At 37.6% G+C, this 19,306-nt stretch overlaps 1 protein-coding gene across 10 annotated transcripts in view; it reads left to right on the top strand.

Annotated features, from left to right (window-relative positions):
- The window catches only part of PTPRK (protein tyrosine phosphatase receptor type K), a 400,889-nt gene that overhangs the window by 174,367 nt on the left and 207,216 nt on the right, over positions 1–19,306 (top strand). For all 10 annotated transcript variants that reach the window (XM_061474956.1, XM_061474957.1, XM_061474958.1 and 7 more), the window contains exons 4-6: positions 821–902; positions 2,744–2,859; positions 16,943–17,117. In XM_061474956.1, coding sequence (XP_061330940.1) covers positions 821–902; positions 2,744–2,859; positions 16,943–17,117 — 373 coding nt within the window. The remainder of the gene's footprint in view (positions 1–820; positions 903–2,743; positions 2,860–16,942; positions 17,118–19,306) is intronic.

Here is a 19,306-nt window from a genome sequence, read left to right on the forward strand (position 1 = left end):
CACATCTTCCTTTTAGACATCTGTGCTTCATCTTTTTTTTTTCCCTTTTAATTATTTTCCTTTTACATTCTACTTTTTTTTCATCCATACAGGCATGAATCTTGACAATAAATTTGTTCTTGTCAGTTGGTGGTGTTTTGCCGCATATGTAGTAAAAGACGTACTCTGGAAAAGTTCAAGAGCAATTCTTTGTTGTTACTGTCCATATGGGGTAGGACAAAAAGTTGGATGTGAAGACAACCTCTTCTTTTCCTTCACACACAGTGATTTTCCCCACTGCCTTGCAACAATGAAGAATGAAGTTAACAGCTACTACATAAATCTCATGCTACAGCTGTTCTTTTCATTGCCACTGGGGAGTGCTGCACTTTTTCTGTGCTACTGTGTTTTCGTGTGCAATTACGCTGCAGAAGGTTACGGGAGACTGTGGACTATATGGTGACCCCTGACAAGAATATAAATTTTGTTAAAATTGGTTGATCAGTTGTGTGCTGCAGTGTCGAACCTATCTGAAAGTGATGGCATTTTTTTCAGGATTGAATCATGTTTATATGTTTAGTGGAGTGAAAGCAGTATGCTGTTAATAGAGGTAATAAACATGCTCTTCTGGTGTGCTGTAAGCAGCAAATCCAAAGCAAGTCATGTATATGAATGATATGGAACTGCAATACATTGAGTAATAAATATTCCGTTCAGTCGTCAAACCTTGCAGGAACTTCAACTAAATGAAAAAGGCAATGTGTCTTATATCTGCACACTTGCCACTGTGGGAATTGTGTAGAAATGAGCATTGTAAACATTTTTTCTTTCATTGTGACAGGTAATATTTGAAGCCGAAGTCTCAGATGGGAGAAATGGCTACATTGCCATTGATGACATCCAGGTTCTGAGTTACCCTTGTGGTAAGTAATGATTAAGAGCTGCATTTTTCTCTGTCTTTTCAGGACGTATTTGATATTGCTGTAGACTGGTGAGTTTTCACCACTCGATCTCTGATGTTGTTTTTTCAATAGTATTTTTGTAGCAGCTTCCAGGAGAAAATGTAGTGTTGCAACAGTGATCTTTGTCTGCCAGAAGTATATGGGAATACAAAAGCAGAAGTTCTTGAGTGTCTTTTTAGTCATACCAGAGTTGGTGTTCATAATCAAGATGGGTTTTAATGTTAATGTGTATACTCACTGGTTAAAGAAAACTGAATTGGCAGGTGCATGTAGGAGGTAGCAGGTTTATCAAGATTTCATGCTCTTGTTCTTTTTTCCTTTTCCTTCCAAATGGACACAACAGATGTTTATTAAAAAAAGGCTTCTGGCTATTGAACTACTTGGGGTTTGTTGCTTTCTTTTTGTGGACAGACTTCAGGCATTTGTTTGCCTTTTCCTGCTTTATCCTGGGGAAAATCTGCACACAGAAACACAAGTTGCAATAGTGAGAATATTCTATAAATAAGAAGTTGTGAGGAAGAAATTGCTACTGTGCATCTCTTATCACTTACCACTTTTTTTTTTGGTAATTTGGTTCTGTTCCACTCTTCTGATTTTCCCTTAGACATCCATCCCCTTTCTAAAATGGGATTTCATTATGATGTACCTCATGGCTGGTTATTTAAGTGCTCTCTGAAATTATGAAGATCTAACAACCCCAACCCAAATTTGCAAAATGATGCCAAATAATAAAATTGCATTGACAAGTTCAAATTTTATATTTTTCTACCCCAAACCTTTTAAGACCATAGCTCTCAGACACTACCAAGCACCCCAGTGGTATCTGAATGAGCTACCTCTTTATATTTCAGCCAGCCCAGCTATCTGATGTCTGTACTCCGCAAACCTCAGTATCTGATCTGGCTTTCTTTTCTTTTTTTTTTTTTCCTTTGTGTATTTTTTTTAAGTACCAAAATGAAAGGCACTTGATACAGCCATGACGGCAGACTATCAACATGACACAATATTCAGATAAGCTCTTTTTTTGTTACTGATTTTTAAATCCTGTTTGTTCCAGTGTGCTGGGCCTTTTTTTTCCTATATGTTTGGTTTGTGTGTGTGTTTTTTTATTTTGTTTGGCTTTTAGTAAGCAGAAAGGAATAACAGTTCAGCTACTGTTTTCATAAGTAGTTCTTGAGAAAGGGATAGGTGAGACCTGCTTAACATGCTCACTCCTCAAATACGTCTGTCAGCTTTCTTAAGTCTAATAAATCCTTCAGGTGGTAGTGCCACTGGGCTTTTCTAGGGGCTTTGTCAATGTGGGAAATAGATTTTTCCAGCTCTTGAAATACTGTATTTAGTGTCACAGATGATTTAATTTAGTAAACCAACAGACCTCTGAATTACATTGCAAACAATCTGAATAGCATATTCAGATAGTGTAGTCATATTTTGCCTGAGTAGTGTCCTGTTAATTTGTCTTCTCTCAGTATGAAGGGTTTCTTAGAATTCAAAGTCTTCGGATAATTTTTATAAAGTGCTGCTGACATTTTGGCATTTGTTCTCCTTCTCCTGGCTTTTATTGTTTAAAGATTTTATTATAACTCATGTATAACATAAAGTTAGTAGAATCACCAGGGGAGAAGGGAAAGGACTGAAAACAATCTTCTCTAGCAGAGATAAAACGAATAATTTTCTCTCTTCTGTTTCTGTTTTTTAGCTAAAGGTTGTTATAATGTGCATCTTCAGGGAGACAATAATGTTGCAGGCACCTTTTTTTAGCAATAGGCATTATTTATAATTTTTGTTTTACCCCTCTGCAGATAAATCTCCACATTTCTTGAGGCTGGGGGATGTAGAGGTCAATGCAGGGCAGAATGCTACATTTCAATGCATTGCTACGGGGAGAGATGCAGTGAATAACAAGTTATGGCTCCAGGTAAGGCTAACTCATGCAAGTCTGTTTAGTTAGAGGACAAGCTGCTTTCTGGAGGTGAAATATTTAAATTTCTAAGCCTTTTTTTCTTCTGCATGTAAAGTAGTTTAAATTAAAATTTATCTCTGTTAAATGGAGAAACTTGTAATCAATTTAATAATGTTAAAAAGCTTGGATTGCAAATTAGAACAAGTGGTGTGTAAGGTGGGGGAGGGGTTGGTGTTTAAGGCATTGTGGGCCTTCTCTCCTTGGAAATCATCTTCTCTGTATCAAAATTTATTATCATTAAATGTAGATAATTGGCATTTGGAATCTAGTAAAACGCAGATGTAACACAGCCGTCATAAATTTTGAGGATTATTTTATCATATAAATTACAACTAATGCTTTGTCCAAGCAGGTGGCTGGAGGGATGTGGCTTGTACTTCTATGTGCATATCAGTTCTACTCAGCAGCATATTTAATGGGACAACATAAAAGGACAGTTGCATGTCTTTTGTCTCCATAGTAGGAGGGACTTCAACTTTTATCTGTGTGTAGTTGTGAGTAGTATGTATATATGCTAGAATCTAAGAGATGGCTAAAACCAGAAAATAGCCATTCTCACTGAAAACTAAAGAAGAAACCACCACCACCTCCCCAACAAGCTACTTTTCCTTTGTGCGAGAATGGTGTTGCTTACAGTTAAGACCATCAGTTATGTAGAAGAACAGCCAAGTTTCATAGTTGATCCTTAAAAAATCAAATTTTGCCACTCAAAGATTAAAAACTCACTTTAGTTGTATGTTACCTTTATGTGTATGCTTTAGTTTTATGTATAAACCTTAAGCACCAACAGTCCTTTCAAATGATTTCTAAATATGCCCTTCAAAATTTCTTTTTTAAAAATGTGTATATCTGTGTATTTTCAGGACTGTAAAGTATATACTTTAGGGGGAAGCATTGTACTTCGAAATGAATTATAATCAGTTATTCAGTCTGTTTTAGTTTTCTTTTAATAGTGGAGCTCACAAGCCTTGAGTAACAGTTGCATATAGTCATGTGAGAAACAACATTCTGAAGAGATCTTTTTCATAGAATGAGATTAGAAAAATCCAGTATGCAGTATTACTGGACAAATACTCTGCAAAATTAAAAAAAGGAGCATAAATCTAGCAGTAACTGCGTTGTGTTTACTGAGAAGGTATCATAGCAGTGGGAATGATTTTGTACTCCACATCTTTGAGTAGTAACTTGTTTAAATATAATATAAATCCATATAATGCATTTACTGAGGAAGAGGAGCTTGATTTCAGAGACTTGCCAAACAGTGCAAAATGAACATAAAATGAAGCTGAACTGGGTTTTACTATATCAGAGGTAGGACAATAGCAATAGGAGCATACCAAGCAAACTCGTAAAGCACCGTCAGTTGATCATGTGTCAGAAAAGCCCAGTGGAGACAGTCAGCTGGAACTCTTCCCTATCGCTCACTCCTCAGAGTCAGATAACTCTGACAGATAACTCTAACTTTTGCTCCCCTGAGAAGGCCAGTTAGCAGCCAGAACAACTCAGAAAATATGTATTTTGTCCCTCCCTATACTTCATAGGTGGTTTGTTGTTTTTTTTTTTGTGTGTATATCACAAATGCGGTTGATTTCTTGGTGCGGATGGTATGGTACCTTTGAAATTGTAGCTCTTGCTTGCTTGTGCTTATTAAGTGCCTTGCTAATAAAAGTATGTACTTGAACTTCTGTTCTCCTTTTTGTTTTCCCTTAAACAGTGCCAAGTAGTCACCAATTTAAAGATGAGCCTTTTTTTTCCTTTCCATGTCCTTATTGCACTCCATTCTATTTGCCCAACATAAGGGTGAATCGACTATCTTCCCTCTGAATTCTCTTCCTTAGATAACACAGCAAGTTACTGCTGTTGTATAGTAATAGTGAATTTACTCCTTTTCCTTAAAACCAGGGGTGGCTATGTATGGGCCTCATGAGACTCAGGAGTGTGATTTGGGAAAGGTTCACTTTAACCTTTGACCAAACCAGAGACTCATAAAGCCTGAATACCCAGGAAGGAAGAACTGGCAGATCAAATCAAATGCCTGAGTAATTGTTTTTGAGAGTTCTGAGCTGAAACATTCCAGGAATGTATTTTTCTCATAACATAAAAAGCTACTGGAATATAAGAAAAAAAGAAGAAAAAAGTGCAAAAATGAAAAATGAAGGGGAGTAGGGTGGGGAAGATTATGTTTTCCAAGTAGACTGTGTTAGAGAAAATAGCTTTTGGTTATGTCCTTATTGAAAGGGAGAATATATTTCTTTGGAGAAAAAAAAAGAAAGATAAAAAGAAAAAGCGGTGAACAATTTGCTATTAAAACACTTTCTTTGATAAGGAAAGATCCAAGGTGCAATCTGGGACACTAGAGCTTTTTGTATCTGAAATAATCTATGATTTCATTTCTTGCATTGAAGTAATAGAGATGTGCAGGCACAGATTTCATCACAGACTCTACCAGCACTCTCTGGCTCTCGAGCCCTTTGTTTCAGAGAAGGGCTAAGTGAATTCAGCAGCAGTAGAAGGAAAAAAATACAGCAGCAACCCTGTCCTGTGTTCAGTCATGCAGTCCCACAGCTGCTTCAGCCAGGTTCTCTGCACTGATGCTGGAGCTTTTGCAGATTGCCAGTAAGTCAGTTTAGGAGAGTGATCTGGCTGAAAGATTTTGGCCCAAATTGGATTTTTGTTGGTGTTGGGGTGGGGAGGATTGTTTGATAGTGTTTTGATTTGTTGATTTTTGTTGTTTTTTTTTTAGCTTGATTTGTGTCTGAATTAGCTGTATAAATAGTACTAGCAGGTGGAAAAAGATGTGGGTGTTTGATTAGAAACAGGGAAAAGGGAAAAATGTTAACAGCCTGTACTGAAGTAAAAGTTGATCTTGGTAGCCTGTCCTCATTCTAATGTCAAATATAAGCTTTAATTATTTTGGGTTTCTTTTTTTTTTTTTTTTTTTTAGTTACTGGGAAAAAGCCCTGATTATATACAAAATGATCTATGTGCATGCTTATTTCCGTGCTTATCTTTTTCTCAATGTATATATATAAATGCACATACCTTTGTTTGTCTGAAAATAAAAATGTATAAAAATAGGCACAGCATTTCAACACTCTGTTTCCAGTCTGTTTACTACTGCGCTGACAGTATTTTCATCAACTCCATTTTCTACAAATGTATGCCTGTGAACCTTTCAGACAAATTGGAATTAACATTGGATTGAACTTCTCCAGACTTTCATGCCTGCAGTTTCTGCTCTTGTTTGTTTTCAGACTGCATCTGGTCTCTTGTCTTCTTTCATAACCCCTCCCCACCCCCCCACTTCATTTTGCAACCCCGCTGGACCAAGGTCTGGGACAGTCAGAGCTCTGGCATTGAAAGATAAGCAGTAAAGATAACAGAAGTCTTTAAAAGTTGCAGCTGCATTAATATGAAGCAAATATTTGCACAGATAAGGAGATTTATCTGGTTGAACAAGATGATCTGAAACACACCTTTTGTGACGATGCTAATAGTGAGTGTGGGAGCAGGAGATACAGCACTTGCATTTTTTTTTTGTTGCTCACCTTTTCATTCTAATCTAATATTGAATCTCTTACAATTATGAGCTGAAGGATTCTCCTTATGAATTGCAAGTATTAGCAAATTCTGTAAAAATTTCAAAGTCCTTAGTTTTGTTTTAAAGTGAGCATTGATGTTTCTGAAATAAATTCGGTCTTGGTGCGTATTATTTTTTTCCCTGCCATCCACTTCTGAATGTAATGGTGTAGAGGTCTTTTTCTCCATATTTTTCACTTCCTTTTAAAATTTTCACTGTAATATGTCACACACCAACAGCTGCAGTTTTCTGCCACTACACACTGAAGCAGTTAGATTGTATGGTAGGAGTCCCCAAAACCTAGGTGGTAACCTAACCTTTTTTCACCAGTCATGTTTTAGTGTATTCTCTTATGAGCATCAGGAGTTAGCAGGAGTTCTTGCTGAAAAAACTCTGTCAGAGGTAAACAGAAGTGTGTATGCAATCTTAAAAGATTGAATATAGCATCTATAGACATCATAACTCACCAGTTGTTGCCCACATCTGCTGGTCTTTTTATTAAAGCCTATGAATTGTCTTTCTTTTAAAAGACACTTGAAGAATAAATGTTCTTTTGTTTATTAGGATTTGGTGCATCTTGCTGGATTGTGCACATTGATTTGCTGAATTAATATAACTTGGACCTCCTTTTTATTCTGTGTTGGTTTGTTTGTTTGTTTTCTCCCCTGTGAAATGCCATTCATTCTGATGGAGCTCCATCAATAAATAACCTGGCAAACAAGTTCTGCACGTTAATCCTCTGCTCAGGATGGATATGTTTAGTATTAAATATTTGAAAGAATAGCATTCACAGGGCATGCTAAACATGAAAATGCAGGAGTGGGCTGTAAGAGGGTCTGTTTCCTCACTTGATTTGGAAATTTCTGTGTGCAGAAACCTTCCACAGTGTTTCTTACTATATTTTTGCTTCTTACTATATTGGTTTCTTCCTATAACTGTAAGAATAAGTGGAGAGAATAACAGTGGAGAAATAGGATTGACTGAATATAATAACTTTAGGGTACACAAAGAATCCAGAAAGCAGTGTACGTATTGTCTAGCATTTGTTCTGTGAATCTAATTGGGATATCAGAGCAATAGGGTTTTGTGTATAATCAGGCTGTGTTTAACAGCTTCCTGAGCTGGGAATAATTGTGGCTTCCAGAAGCCCAATGCGATTTTCAGTGTCTTATCGATGTCCGGTTTAACTGGACGCTTGCACAGTGTGGAGAACAGAGCTTTTTGCTGGAACATCTGTTAAACCATATGTCTTGGCACCTGGTTCAGATGGCGATAACTGCAGCACTAATGAGTCCATCCATCATTGCTGAGCTTTGCATTAACATAGCATTGGATTAGGAAAAGCGGCTTGTTCTGGCTTTGCAGTTGGATGTGTTTTGCCATGGTTTTGCAGTGATACCGTTTGCTTTGGCGAATCTGAAATTCAGAGGGGTACCACATGCATTTAAAAGTTTAATACGCGCCTGGTAATCCTGTGCAGATTGCCATCAGCGTGGTGGTGAGTGGGCCAATCTGTCAGCAGTAGGTGTGGGTGCTGGCTAAGGGCCGCTCCACTTGGGCTGCCAAGCCTGGCAAGGCAGCCCTGCTCTCGCCTGTGGAGAGGCTTGTCAGCGCTAATGCGGTCTGATGCAGCCCATCTCTCCGCCAGAGGAAAATGTCGTTCCTTGTGGAATAACAGACGATTAAAGCAATTGCCTGAGAGTAATAATTGAAAAAGTGAAATTAAACAGCATTATGGAAAATAAAATGCAAATTGCTGTAAAAACCTGGGCTGACCTCCCAGCGGTACCAACTGTTACCAGAGGATGAACAAGCATCTGTGTGGTTGTCTCTTCGGGCTCAAACAACTGGCTGTGTCCTGCACGCTTTGTTGAGGGAACTGCTATAACCTTTCATGTCCTATTTACCATCATCTTGGGTTTGGTGCTCGTTGCCCCAGAACGTGATTTGATATTTAGCATTCATTTTTTCTTGCTAGATGCTCTCTATGTGTGCTCTTTGGACTGGCCACAAGCAGATGGTATCCTGTGATGATGCATTTGGCCAGATCATTTTGCACGACCAATGTAGTATTTCAGGAATTTAGACTGGAGAGTCTATAGGAGAATATGTGCCTGTGGCAGTGGGTTGAGGGACACATCAACTGGTTTGGCTTACTTTTTGGAAGGACACTATTTCCCCTCAGAGGAAGGAAGTTGTGCCATATGATTCCTTTCTTCCCACTGTACCCAGAAGGTGAAGGCATGGATCAGTATTCAGCAGGAGGGTTTAAGTATGGGCTGTGGGCCTTTGGGCTAAACCATTTTGCTGCAGTGAAGTGTTGGGAGGCTAGCTCATGGTCTCAGAAAAAAATGTATAATAGGAGTCACGTCTAATTTAACTTTGTTTTACTTAGTTTGCAAGGTTTTTTTTCTACTTTGAAGTGTTCATAGTTTTCTAATGTAACTTTGCCTTTTGGGATCCCATTGCATGTTGATACAGTCTATTAACTGTTAAGATACCATTTCTTTAGTTTGATAATAAAACACTTGCTGTTAGAGTGCACCTGCCTATTTGCAACTTTCATTACATTGAAGAATGTTTTTGTTCATTTACACAAATTTTATGGCCCCTGAAAGTTAAAGGAAGCTGAATACACCCTGAATGTTAGAATTTATTATTTTGCTTTTTCTTTTGTGGGGCCTAGAGAAATTTCAGAGAAGGTGCCTTGTTAGCACCCATGGAGCTTCAGCTGTGGAACTGTGATGAGGATTTTTGGTCCCTTTTTTGTTTTTAGTCAGCTTTGAAGTTTGGTGCTTCTTGGTGCTGAACTGAAATAAGTCAGATCTGTTTGTCCTAAGGAAGAGTCAAAGCTATGGTGTTCTGTGGAGGCAGTAGGAGCAGAGATGGCCAATAGCTTTGGTTTTGCTCTTATCCCCAGATTGCGGGAGTGGTGTGTGAACCTCTGAGGTGCCTTCTGAGGGGCAGATGGCAGACTGGTTATCAGCATCATCTGCCCAAAACAAGTATAGCTAATTGGGCTGTTTATACCAAACCTTCTTTCCTCAGCTGGTAAAATGCTGATGAAGTCTACATTGTCCTACGTTTAGCTTGATTACTGACAGTGGCCAAGCAGCATGTAAGTTCGTTTTCTGTTGCACTTGAGGCTTGAACAGAGATGTCACTTCCCTCATTTGTCTCATCATTGTTTTGTTCGGTTGCTTTTTTTACTTATAGAAAAGATGTTTTTTCAAGGTGAGCAACAAAGTAGGGAAGCATAGAGGACAGGGCTCCTCTTTTGCTATGACTTGTCTATTTTACCTACATTTGCACCTTATCATATTTATGTTCTGTGATAGACGTTCTGGTTTTCCAAACACTTTTTTAAAAAAAGATTTATGAAAAGCTGCCTAAAAGTGATATATCAAACTCCTTATAAATAACTTGACTTGTAGTTTATTCTGTATCACCCACTGCGGACTTTGACATGGTTATAAAGATTATTCACCAATGAAAAATACAGTAGTCATAACTTCATATTTGAGATTCTCTTTCTTGTTTGTTTCACAAAGGTGTTTTTTCCCCTCTGTTTTTTTCACTCTATATTCACCTTTGATGCTATCTATGTTATTTAACCCTGAATGAACTTTCTCTGCCTCCTCAGTTTATCAGCTTCTTGGATAAATATGGCAGTTCTCCCTAGGTGACCGGTCATCTTAGGTTTCAGCAACATGAAATACTGTAATCCTCCTGGTTTTAATTTAATTCTGTCCCAGTTAACTAAGTCCTCTGGCCTACGTTGATACCAGTCATTTAGTTTACACAGCAGCTTTTGGGGTTGTCACCCCTGTGGGTCTTCCCTCAGGACACTGCTGCTCCCATGGTGTCTGGAGCATCTGGTTCTGGGTGCTGTGCTGGTGCCACTCCCTGTGTCTGTGGTGGTGACAGGAGGGAGCTCGCTGCCTCTAATACCGGGCACTATCTTTTCAGGCTGCTGTTTTGTAGCTTACAGGTAGACCAGCTGTGTTGGACTACACTCTGTGTAGTCCTGGTAATATTTCCTCAGCCAGCCAGTGGCTTAAACCCATGTAAACAAGACATCTGAAATAAAGATGATTATAAAATCATGTGGTGGTATAAATTCCTTGACCACTGAGTTCTGTGAAAATTGTCTTTTAACACCTGCATTCAAGGTGTCTCCTTGGCAGCAGTGTGATGGGTGGTTGGTATCCCAGGCCCGATTTCCTCAAATAGCTGCAGGACTTGAATTACAGAATACGAGTGGCTGGTATACTTGGCTGCTTTTAGAAAAGGGTGAAATCATCTGCTGTGAATTGTTTGAGGAACTGTTTCACATGGTGTTAGTCTTCAGTAACGGGGTTTTTTTTGCAACTTTTTCCTTCATTGTTGTTGTCTTTTTGGTTTTGAGCTGCAGCATGAATATTGTAGTTCTGCATACACTGCTTAAGGTGGTATAGAACTTTAATCACTTTGTCCAGAAATCTATACATTATTGTTTGTTGGTTTTTTTTTTGTTTTGGTTGTTTTTTGGTTTTTTTTTTGTTTGTTCGGTTTCTTTTTTAAATCAACAACACTGCATTCAAGAGCTATAGCTTTCTGAAAAACTTCTTTATTATTATAATTTTTAATAAAGTTTTTTTGTGGCATACGTTAGATTAGGTTCAAAATAAGAGGCTTTAAAATATTCAGAAAAATCAAGTGTCATTTTTGTTTGTGTAGTGGAATGGTGAGGATAACTGTAGCATGACTTTTGCTATTTTGCCTCCGGTAGATTCTATTATAATAAAATAAATTAGGAATGCCACCTATGAAGGGCCAGATGGCTCTCAATTAGATTATTTCATGAGCAACCTTGTTTTCTTCAGTAGGAGGTTCAGTGCAGGGCAAGGGAAATCGAGCTGCTTCAAAGTGGACAAGTTTGAGTAACAGCGTGTAACCAGGACATTTGAAGTAATCATGGATTTTTCTGTATTGCAGTGCAATGCAGGGTAAAATTCGGCCTGTCACATTTATTCAAGATCTTCAGTATATGTTTGTGTGGGAAAATCTGTGTCGTGCGTCTTGCTGATAAATTAATGTGTATTTCATTGGAAAGTGGAGTCTTAGTCTGGTCTGCTGTGCATGTAGGGAGACCAGCAAGTTAAAGCAAGATATATTAATTTCCTACCAAAAAAACCCTTAAACTCCAGCTGCATACTTTCTCTTGAGAAATTGATCAAACAAAAGAAATTGCTATTTCACTTTTTTGTGTACTAAGAAGAAAAGACTCTCTAGGTGTATTATTTAAGCTATAGTTCCAATTCATGTTCTGCTTGAAAAAAATTGTTCCTTAGGCTTAAACCATTTGTAAATAAGATTGACTGGAGAAAATAATCCCACTTGTTCAGTCTTTTGCTCTTTTGTAGGTGAGGAAAAAAAAAATTATTTATAATTTCTTATGATAAATGGATGCCATGCTTTATCATGGTTTTGGTATGTTTAATTAAAGCCCCAAGATTTATTGATACATTTGTGTGAATAAAATAAAAATAATAAAGTGTGTGAATAAAATAAAAATAATAAAGAATTTTTTTTATAAAATATAGATTTTCCTCCATTTGGAAGTTATGCTGTAAGTGCTGTAAAAGCATACATTGTGTGTGCTGAGAAGTGTCAGACAGCTACATATAAGTAAAATTTTAAAAATATAGTTATTTGTGTTGTTTATGCCCCTCACATTGTTTTATTTTTTGAAAGCATCTTTTGGCAGTTATCATGTATTTTTGCTGGCATTCAGACTGTCCACATTCAACCCTCTTCCCTCTTGCAAAAAATGATATTTCTCCCTTAAAACAATGAGTAAAACCAGGAATGTTTTTGAGCATGTTATTTACAAATTCCCTTTTCCTTGGGAGCAGCAGAGGCGTAATTCCGTGGGCTGCTGGGGGCATCCTTCCAGCCCTTCTGCTGTCTAATGAAGTTTTGATTGCACCTTGAGGGATCAAGTTGCTTAGACAGACTTTCAGCTTTTGCCTTGCTCTCAACATGGATCCTGCCCTCTCCACTCTGTGGCAGTGCAGTGAATCTGATCACGAGCTAACCTGTTTGCTGATGATAACAGATGGGGAAGGATGTTTTCCAGGAAGGTATTTTTTTATTCCGGGTCATTTTTTTGCATGAGCACTGGAGTGACGGTGAGGAGGGAAGACAGTGGGAGACAGCTGAAACGGGCACTGCTGCCAAAGTAACGTGTGTGTCACTGCAGCCGAAGTGTTGACATCTTCTTGTCTCTGGAGGCATCCTGGAATCTAGCCGAGACCCTGAGAAGGCAACCAGAGTTGACTGTAATTATTAGCACTGGAGAGGACTTATTTTAAGGTGTTTACACTAAGAAAGGGATGAGGATGTGTAAGGTTGAGCTGTCCAGGCTGATAAAAATCACTAGTATGAAAAAGTAGTTCAGGAGTTCAGGAAAATTTAGAGGGACCATCACCCCAGAAAGGTATGGTATCTTATTTCTGTTAAAACGAAAAAGCAAGACCCACCACTTTTCAACCTGAAGAATTGAGAGAGAAATGCAGATAAGTTTTAAATTTGTATTAAGAAATTAGAAATGCAACTAAATCTTACCAATAAAATACGACATTTGGCTTTAGATGCTGCTGGTTCCATTCAGGTCCTGGAAAATCCATTAAAATTTCATTTCATGTTTATGAAATGCCTCACTTCTTTCCTGAGACAGAAGAGAGAAATTTAAGGCTAATGGTTAATTTGCCTGTGATTGTTTTTTAAGTGGCATAGACTTTACTGTTGACTTTGTTTAAAATATAGATGATCTCATTTCACTGCGTGGAAGAAAAAAAAAAATCATGTTCCTATCAAATTAAAAATAACCTTGAAGTTATAGAGATTTATTTAAGGTCATAATTTTAAATGCCTGAAATGCCAGAATTTAAAGAGTTTTTTCCACATGCTTATATTTCTTTTAATGAAGTGTTTATAGAGAGTAATTCTTTGTGAAGCCCAGAGTTATTTCCACAGAAGGAGAATTGCCTGGTGGTGACCTCTCCTAAATGAGCAGCTCAGGGTTATCAAATCAGACAGCAAGGGACTGGAGGAACCAAGGATCACACAGGGTACAGCCATTACCTATTAGTATAACTCCACATTAATTTTAAATTGAATTTTTAAAACCTAATTGAGCAGCATTTCGAAGCTCTGTTCAGCGTGAGCAGGACATAAATTGAAATAGTAGGTACCAGAAACCTCTAATAAGCAAAGAGCACTGCTGCCTTTCTTCTCTCTCCTTTAAAATCAGTGGTAATGCCCTGACATTAAAAAGAAGAATTTAATTAAGAGATCGTGGCAGTGCATCTGAACTCTGACTGGCTAATGGCTTACCAGTGTAAGGAATATGAACTGAAATGAATGCAAGTTATTTTCTTTAACATTAATTTTAAAGTGAGAAGTCTCTTCTGTTTGAGCTTTTCAGCATTTTAGTGCCAAAAAAAGTATTTTTAATTGATAAGCTGTACATGAAGGTAGACTTTGAAAATGTAATTATGCATTTAGAGTCCAAGAAACAAATCCTAATGCAGAGAAATTTGAGCAATTACTTTAAGCCTTCTAAGATAAAGTGTTAGGAAATTACTAATGTAAATAGAAAAGAAAATCCTAGGTTTTGTTGTTGGAGTAGAACTGTAAAGCTTGTTAAATTTCATTTTGATCAAGTGCTCTGAAAGTGTATTAATATTTCATTTTAAGTAGGAGCCCAATTCACTTTGTTTCTCAACATGAAGAGTGCAGATGAGCTTAAATAAGCAAGTTCTGAGCTTCGGAGGGTAAATTATTTTGCACAGCAAGCTTGGATGTGATTCTCCGCTGCAGAGTAAGCGCTTGGCATTGAAATTTAAAACACGACTTAGTGAAGGCGGTCTTTCATTTCAGAAAACTCTCTAGTATTTGTTTTTCTTTCCATAGATGATCAAGAATGACTGCATTACATGGGTTAGTTGTCAAGTCTGCTGTCGTATCATTTTCACAACTATGCTCTCTGTTTATTATATGCTGCTTGGTAATTTTAACAATTATATGTCAAGTTTGTGTTTAGTGGGGGAGCTTGACACCCATTTGCTGGCTGGTTGAGGTGCACATGAGAGCACATGCTGTGAGAGGGCATGGACAAGGGGAAGGAAGTACCATAAAGCTTATTTATTTTGCTTAGTTCAGGGCACTAAATCCAAGTTTTATATTAAGTTACCATTCCAGAGAGTTCAAGCCTTTGATCAAACCTGAGAGGGAAGAGGGAAAAATCCTGTTTTCAGATTTAGCTTTTCCTATGAGAAGCTGCCAGTTAACGGAAGGGAGAGGTGCATTACCCCCAAAATAATTTTGCTGCAGCTTAAGCAGCACTGAAATAAAGCCTTTAACATCACACCTCGTTTGTGTGGTATTTTAATAATTTCATTGATCCCTGAAGTTCAGTAAGGGCTTTCATTCATAGGAGTCTTTGCGGGCATTAGCAAACTTCCTTAATTCCAAATAGGAGGCAAATATTCATAGAGCTGAGTAGAGAGCCGGTGCCTGTCGCAGGACGACTTGGCTGTGCTACAGTGGATCCAGGTTTCCAAGTGCCCAACTTCCACTGCTTTTGCCCTGTGAACACCCTGTCAAATAGCTTCCAGCTTCTGCGGTTACAGAGCGGTGACTGAGGGAGAAGCAGTGAAAGTACCTTTTGGAAGGATCGTATGCACCATCTTCTTTCGGCGATCCATTTTCATTCTTTGCATCTCACCAATACAGCCCTACAGGCTGAGCTTACCCTTGGATCATGGCCTCCTGCTGTTTCTGGTGTAATGGCAAAAAGGGTGGCTGTGGAAGAAAAAACTGGGTGGAGTCTTCATGAAATGAGGAACTCATACATTCGCAACTTGCTGTTGGTAACGGTGATGGTGTGTTTTTTGTAGTGGGGTAAAAATGACTGAAATCTGACAGTTTCTTATAAATGAACTTTTTCTCCCGAGGCTTGCAGTGATGCATCGTGGGTGCTTTGACTCTTGCAAGAAAAGACAGTAGAATCTGAAATTCATCTGTTTAAACTTTTTAACTATTAAAAGGAATACTTATTTCTGTGAGTTTGAAGTAGTGCTGAACCCCTGGTTAATCTACTGCAAAACTGTTTAGAGAGTGACTAACTCATGCTAAGATCACAGAAGGCAGACATAAAATGAAGTGTTTGAGTATTATGAAGTACTCCTGCCTGTGACAGGAGGCCAGCTAATATACACATGCAGCATTAACTCATCTCCTTTTTCTCCCCTATGTATTTTGCCACAGGCTTTCAGGTTATTAAATTCTGTGGCTCAGCAGTAGCACTTGTTGTATTAGACGGAAAGCTCAGAGTTTAATACCTCAATGAAGTTTCTTATTCCAGGGGTTGATTAAAGCTAAAAATGTCCTTGGAGGTCACATTTGGCTACGTATCAAGCAGAGCAGGCAACACAGTTGAAGGAAATTATGATCTCTTTCTGGTGACTGAGCAAAGCTCAGAAACTGTATTCTGGTCAGGGAATAATGTGGTTGATCCATGGGAGAGAACAGTAAAATTGCTTGTTTACTTGGTGCAGGTTTCTGGATTTACTTTTATTTTTTTCTTAATGCTAACTTTTGATGGAGGGTCTGGTTTTCAATTAAAATCAAAACTGATCATTTAATGTGAATGATAATAAGGTCAGAAAGAAGCTCAAACTGTTTCTGCCTTACTGACCTCTCACCCTGCCCCCAGAGCTCCAGACAGATTAATATTTTCAGTAATTTGTGGTAGCTGTGATATTTTCAGAACTCTTTAAGCTGCTTTCTTTACATGAGATATATATTACAACTCTTTTAGAAGCTTCCTTCTCTCCCCTTTCTATTTCCACTAGTTGTAGGTAGATAGGTGGTGCTTGGTGTATAACAAAGGTACAGATTTAGAAGGTATTGAATTTGGACAGATAAAAGGTAACATTAAAAAGAAAACATTGGCTGGTTGCTGATAAAGAGCTGTTGAAAAGCTGTGAAATCCCTCAATGCCAGGCTTAAGTATTTCTTACAATATACCTTATGTCTGTTATAATCTTATTTGAAGTTGAATGAATTTTCTTAGGAGTACAATGGCTACTGCTGGGCTCTCCTAGGAAGGTTTCAGCTATGAAGCAGTGGCACTTGAGTATGTTGTAGTCATGTTTTGTGGAAGTGTGAAATCTTGATGGTGCTTTTCATCTTCAAACTTGATTCTGAAATGTGATTCTGATATACTTTTGAGTACTGCCTGTTTCTTGATGGGACCTCGACATTGAGCTATTCTACCATGGAAATGCAGCGTGGGATGAATACATTGCTGTTTGTTAATTTCTTTATGCATTCTTTTTATGATGATTATGCTAAATTTTTTTTTTAATTCTTGTGAGATAACTCTGCCTTGGTTACTCTTATTTTCAGAGAAGAAATGGAGAAGACATTCCAGTTGCTCAAACTAAAAATATCAATCACAGAAGATTTGCTGCTACCTTTAAGTTGCAAGAGGTGACAAAAACTGACCAGGATTTATACCGCTGTGTAACTCAGTCAGAGAGAGGTTCTGGAGTGTCAAATTTTGCTCAACTTATTGTTCGAGGTAAAGTTTTTATTGCTTTCTTTTTATCCAGTTAAGTGTTTTTAATACCACTATTAAGAACATTTGTGTAGCCTACAGATGCCTTGATCTGAAATGGTCATACAAAGATACCCTTGTGAAGCTTCTGAAATTATTGCAAAATGAAAGACTGGTTTGCAAAACTTCTTACAATTGCTTTCCGTAGAATGCATGTGTGTAAAAATCCTGATCCTGCAATGCAAATGTAACATGCTGGTATGCTTTTCTGTGGATGCCATTTGTTGAATTTAAGGCGAAAACTGCTTTTCATAAGTACTTCTGCAGGTAAGAGAGATTCCACTGTACTTAGTTAAGAATCCCTTTTAAAATCTGTCACCTTGAGCAGACTGGTAGTACAGCAAATAATACATTGTTCTGTTACCTGGGAGACACATATATAAAAATAGTTGTAAACTTTTACCTTCCAAAGGACTGAGCATTATAGAGATGTTCTGTGATGATTTCTAACCTCTGAAGTAGAAAAAAGAAAAAGAGAAACGTGTCTTTTATACTGGGTGGGGGCGGTTTCTGTATTCATTCAGAAGCTTGCTGCATGATGCAGCCATATCTTGTGCATTGTGATGATGGGTTGGTGTTTTATTTTATTTATGCATTTTGTGTTCTGGAAGCATGTAATCTTCACTGGCAAAGGATATGGTTGTAAGTCAGAGTTCAGTTTTCACTTCCAAAAGTCGCTTGCTGTGTTTGGCCTGGAATAAGTTATTAAGCCTCTCCTTGCCTAACTGTGTCACCTGCAAAACTGCCCATTTCCCTCTTAGTTGTCATGAGGCTTTATGTTATTTTAGCTGGGGAAAAAATAAAAAAAGTACAAAATCTGTCTCTGGTGCTGCTGTGCCCAGTGTGGAGGATGTTTTGGCCAAGGAAGGCAAAGAATTAAGGTGTAGAATGGGCTCTCACTTGACTTGTTGGTCCAGTGATGGGCTGTTTGATCAGCTGGCATCTGGAATCAACCGCAGCATCTGGAGTCAGCCACTGCATCTGCATCTGGGACAGGGAAAGCAAGTGTCCACTTGTAGAAATTAAAGTAGCATAGGAAATGCTTTAAGGCATTTGGTGTCTGGCATTTGCTGGCAGAGGTCTTTTCCCTGAGAGACAAGTTGATTGAGGTCAACTAGATTTTATTCCTTCTATATAAAATCAATAAAAATGGGCTTTGCTGACTGCATGAGGATTTAGACAATGTTAACAGTTCCTTCTTTTATTTTGTTAGATGTACCTTTTGTCTAGAAATGTACAAGACGGTCTTTATCCTAACAAATGAAATTAGTTCTGTTATAGCATGAAAGCAGACTTTCTGTTGTTAGAAAAGCAGGGAAAATTGATGTATTTATCCAATAAATGAAGTTTTCTAATTTTTTCCTAGTATAATAGAGCAATAAAATGGTGTTTAAAACACTGTTTCTCTGAAAAAGATGAGGTAACAATTTCGAACTTCATAATTCTCTCTTTTTAAATGCAGCATATTGTCCTGCTATGAAGCTTAGGCCATTTGATAGAGAATACCATCTTTATGGCTTAAAACATAAACTTGGTCTATAGCTATATATATATATATAAAGACCTATATAGATTTCATATTTTAAGGTTAATTTTACTTTTTATGTGCTTTTAGAATTGGAAGCCCCAAGTTTTTCCTTCCTTTCTTTCCTTCCTTTCCTTTCTTTTTTTTCTCTCCTTTCCTTCCTTCCTTTTTTTCTTTTCTTTCCTTTCCTTACTATCTTTTTTCCTTCTTTTCTTTTTTTCTTTTTTTCTTCCCTTCCCTTCCCTTTTTATATTTATACGTTATATATGTATATCTGTATATATAAAAAATATCTTTTAAAATGCCAAATTAAAGGAAAAATCTAAAAATATATTCATCTATTTGACATCATGATAAAGATTAAAGATTTATGTTTTTATAGAAGGATTTATTGCTTGCTGTTATATTTGAAAAGCAATATATAGTAATACATTTTCTTGTTTGTCTGGATTATCACTAAATAAATCTTGTTAGCCAAAAAAGCATACCCATACCCTTAGGGATCAGCTACCCTGGTGTTAAAACTGTATTGAAAATTAACCATAATGACAGGTCCTATATCTCAGTGGCACTTTAAAGCTGACATCCTGCTACATGGATACAAAAGATGATAATTTTAAAGGAAATT

The sequence above is a fragment of the Pezoporus flaviventris genome, unplaced genomic scaffold (genome assembly GCF_033815535.1).
Source record: "Pezoporus flaviventris isolate CSIRO_AGI_PZ_B2104156 unplaced genomic scaffold, CSIRO_AGI_Pfla_v1 ptg000081l, whole genome shotgun sequence".
NCBI classification, from domain to species: Eukaryota; Metazoa; Chordata; class Aves; order Psittaciformes; family Psittacidae; genus Pezoporus; species Pezoporus flaviventris.